The sequence below is a fragment of the Apis dorsata genome, unplaced genomic scaffold (assembly GCF_000469605.1).
Source record: "Apis dorsata unplaced genomic scaffold, Apis dorsata 1.3 scaffold_99, whole genome shotgun sequence".
Lineage (NCBI taxonomy): Eukaryota > Metazoa > Arthropoda > Insecta > Hymenoptera > Apidae > Apis > Apis dorsata.
The window spans coordinates 1122418-1126549 of NW_006263397.1; the positions used below are offsets into that span (position 1 = coordinate 1122418).

The window sequence follows — 4132 nt, forward strand, 5'->3', positions numbered from 1 at the left end:
CCTGGTTTATAAATAAAATTCGATTCTCACGATTATCGATTTTTCTCGATACTTCCTGAGAAGTGAGGTGATCTTCCGTCGCGATGCGGAAGCAGCAGAAACTTGGGGGAAAGGGAAGATAGTTAATCGGCGAGGGAGGATCACGATATCACGTGTTGTGCTGGATCTTGGAAACGAACCCGATGTGACCTCGAGGGTATTCGAGGCTAAGATGGTCTTCCTTGAAGACCCGAGGATGATCTTTGCGGATATGCGACTCCATGCGACCAGCACGCCGACCTCCACCCCCACGCGTTACCACCACCGGAAGTATAGGCCACAGAACAACAACGATTGTACGATTCGAATCGCATTGAATCCGTTCGAGGAAATTTTAAAATTCGACCGAGGCATTTTCTCCGCCTTCCTCTCGTCGAATTTTCTCGTTTAATTACCGATTAACGCGCTATTGGACTATAATAATCGAATCTTATTTTCTTCTTTCAGATGCGGATCTTCATGGCGAGGTGGACGGACCCGAACTCAGTGGCGACGACAGGAGTATCACGAGTGATATCCAAGATGCCACCGAGGCGAACCTCGACCATGATTCCATGGACTCGGATAGGGAAGCTCTTAATCTGGTTGGTGTATCATATTTTTCTTCTTTTTCCCTTGTACCGAGATGTGATTAGAATTTTTCCCGGCGACGCTTCCGCTCTGTGAAAAACTTTCCTTTGTTTCAAAGTGACGACAAGGGGTGGGGGGAGGGGGGGTTGGGTTATTTTATAGTCATTCGTGAAGAGCGGAAAAAGTTCTCCCGTTCAATATTTGGCAAATAAATAAAGGAAGCCACTAGCTGGATGGAAGGGCGAATGGGAGGGATGTAGGTTTTATAAAACACAAAAGCGCAGGATGGACCGTAGTGACCAATATCCTGACCTGGTCGAGTGTAAACAGGGCTTTGTTCGATGTCGTTTACTCTGTAACATTAGGGAGGGTGAATCTTCCGCGGCTCTCACGAAATTCCGTGGAGATCTATCTTTTTCTTTTTCTTTTTTTAATATTATCGCAATTTTCCCCTAAAAGGAATAATTTAATATCTCAAGCAATTCTTCTATCTTGAAAAGACGAAATCAATTTAAAATATCATTACCATTTTCTTTGAATGATATAATATGTGCAACAAAATACGTAACACTCCATCGTGAATAACATTATTCTTGTTTTCACATACGATTTACAACGTTTCCATTACCTTTCTGCAAATTATTAACTCTTCTCATTCTTGAATATGCACGATATTGTGATAATTAATTGTCACATCCATTAAATATGCATAATAATTAAATATGCTTCAGGTCACAGACGTGTCGCATCGTAACAGCAGCAGTGGTACCAGCGGTAGCGCCTCTTCGCCTAGTTCCGGGGTGAGCAGTCAGATAACCGGAAGTCATCAGCAGCAACAACACACGGCAGGCCAGCAGAACAGCAGCAACTCCCAAGCTGCACTGGCTGCTCAACTAGTCAGCCAACAATTGCTGATGCACGGATCTCTGGGTGCCCTTGGACCTCAGGAGATCCAGGCGTTGGCCTCCACGTTTCAGCAGCAACAGCAGTCTCTGCAGCAACAGTTGCAGCAGTTGGCCATGTTTCAGCAAGCAAATTCGGCTGCTGCAGGTCAACTTCCGGCTCAGGCGCAATTCTTTTTGCAGAATCAGGTTTGTGAAAACTTTTTCTTTTACTTTAAGAGAGAATAAAAGATCAATCTTGTTTATTAAATCAATATTACTTGGTTTCTATAAAATTAAATATTAATCACACGAGGTAAGAATATAAGAGATTCTTTTTATTTCTTTGATTCAGTAAAGTAGTCAAAATAGTATAAAAATAAATAATGAAAATCGAACAAATAATTTTAAGAAATTACGTATGATATACACGTATTATAAACTGTTTAAAAAACTTGTTTAAAAAACTTCCTTTAAATTAGTCAAACGAATAAACAGAATTTCGAATACTAAAGTAAGATTACATATGAGACACGATTGTTGTGCTAAGTTGTCACTAAAAATTTCACTATTTACATTATTATCATACTATTAAATCAAAATTTATATCTCATCATTCTCCTTCTATTAAAATTTACAAACTTCAATCTCTAAATAAAATCGTTCGGCCATCTCTTTCCTCTTTCAAAAGAAAACACAGAATAATCTCGCATCAAAGATGGTTCCTCTCGCGTCCACCAATTCTCCTTTCCCGCGTTCACACACAAAGATTCCAAGAGTCGAAAGAGTCGCGGCCCTTCTATCTTCTGGCAAAGGAATCACTCCGGGAGCGCGAACAAATGCATCCTCGTGCACTCGAATTCCGGCGCCATTGTTCTCCCTTGATACTCGGCCGAATTACCCACTCGACGCGAATTCGATTCGAATCGGCATGGCGGGGATGGCCAGAGGTGGATGAGCCAGAGACGACGTTCCATTCGGCGCGGTATCTGATCGACCGGCCGAGAAGAAGTAGACGTCTTATTCTTCGGGGACGGTCCGCTCGATTTGACGAGGAGATAGCCGGCTGGAGATGTCACAAAGGGACAGGGACTTGTACTCGTTTGGCCTCGCCTTTTCTCCCCGCGACGCGCCCCTCCTCTGAAAAGCTCCTCCCCGTGGAAAAACGTCGAATAATTAGAATCGAAAGAGTTGGAGAGAAAATATATTTGCAGGTAATAGATAGATTCTTCTGTAGGGGTGAAACGAACGAGGGATGAATGGATGCAGTTAAATGCAGTTAAAAAAGGTTTTCTTCTGTTCTATAATATTTGTGATAATTCCTTGTGTTTGAGAAATTTTAAGATTATTTCTATTCTTCTGTACAGACATTACAGAAAAGTAATAGAAAAGATTATAATACAAAAATTATAATTTGATCTTAAAAATAGTCTTTTTTAAAGACACTCTTTATCCATTTTTCTTTCGTTCAAAAGAAACTTTGACCGTTTCATCTTGCCATTCGATCAAAGAAGGAAAAAAAGGAAAAAAAAAAAAAAGGGAAAGAAATGAAAAGCAAATGCATTCATCACCTGCATCCTCGCAAAGAGGAACGTTTTCCCCGAATATATCGTTCGTTTTGTCCCGCGAAGATCCACCGAATCGAAGTAAGAAAAATCGATATATCCGGGGAATACACGATGAAAAACGATCCTCCTTCCTGGATCCTCGACCGATCCTCACCTCCCCTCCCCCACCTTCCCATCCCAGGCCCGATTGAATGGGGCCTTCGGGCTCTTCGTGTTTACGAAAAAGTTTCTATAGATTCCATCACCATGAAGCGCGTGCACGCTTCTACGTAACCTCGTGGAAAAACTAACAAAACGACTTCGAACGAACTTGAGCAGATTTAATGGCCGTGGTATACGTAGCTGCGAGGATTAAGGCCGGGTCTTCCGTGTCTCTTTTGAAAGGTGCAACAAGGAGATCCATCGGCCCCTTCGGCACCTTGCCACGGGGTGCCTTTTGTTACCTCACACGTGGCCAGCCTGTTTCTTCTCTCCTTCCCCCTATTCTACCCCTTCGTCTTCTCTTCCTTCATCTTCTTCATTCTCTCTCCGTTTACATCGAATCGAGGGATCCCTCTTGTTTCTTTTCCCTTTCATTCGAGAACAGTGGCGGTATCAGAGATGCGGACACACGACGTCCTCGATCGTGCAACCCCTTCCTCGAGCGGGTTGCTCCTGCAACCTGCGCGCGGGATCCTTTTTTCTCAAGGATTAAGGATGATGGATACATCGTGGTTCGATTCGATTCCTTTCGGCCGTAAGAGACGCGTAACAATCTCGAGTTCGAAACAATTCTCTGAATATTATATCCAAAGATCGAAAGGAGAACTTGCCGAATCGTTTCGTTCGCTTTCCCGAAAGATCTTATCATCACCGTCGTCCATAATCATTATTTCGAATTATTTATGCACCGCAATTATTATTGTGCATCGCTTTCACCAGATTCGTTTCAACGATACGATCGAGGGAAACAATATTTTCTAGAGATGCAGGAAGTAATACGAATCAGTCATGCTTTCTAATTTTTATATTCCGAGAGATGTAAATTAAAAAAAAAAAAAAAAAGAAAAGAAGAAGAATATTTCGTATATTCGT

At 42.2% G+C, this 4132-nt stretch overlaps 1 protein-coding gene across 2 annotated transcripts in view; it reads left to right on the plus strand.

Moving 5' to 3' along the window:
- The window catches only part of LOC102674516 (POU domain, class 2, transcription factor 1-like), a 120577-nt gene that overhangs the window by 111407 nt on the left and 5038 nt on the right, over positions 1–4132 (plus strand). Inside the window, exons 4-5 of one of the 2 annotated variants that reach the window (XM_006612180.2) lie at positions 487–623; positions 1341–1700. In XM_006612180.2, coding sequence (XP_006612243.1) covers positions 487–623; positions 1341–1700 — 497 coding nt within the window. Of the gene's footprint in view, positions 1–485; positions 624–1340; positions 1701–4132 lie in introns of both variants that reach the window. The other variant, XM_031508744.1, reaches the window with a different exon arrangement.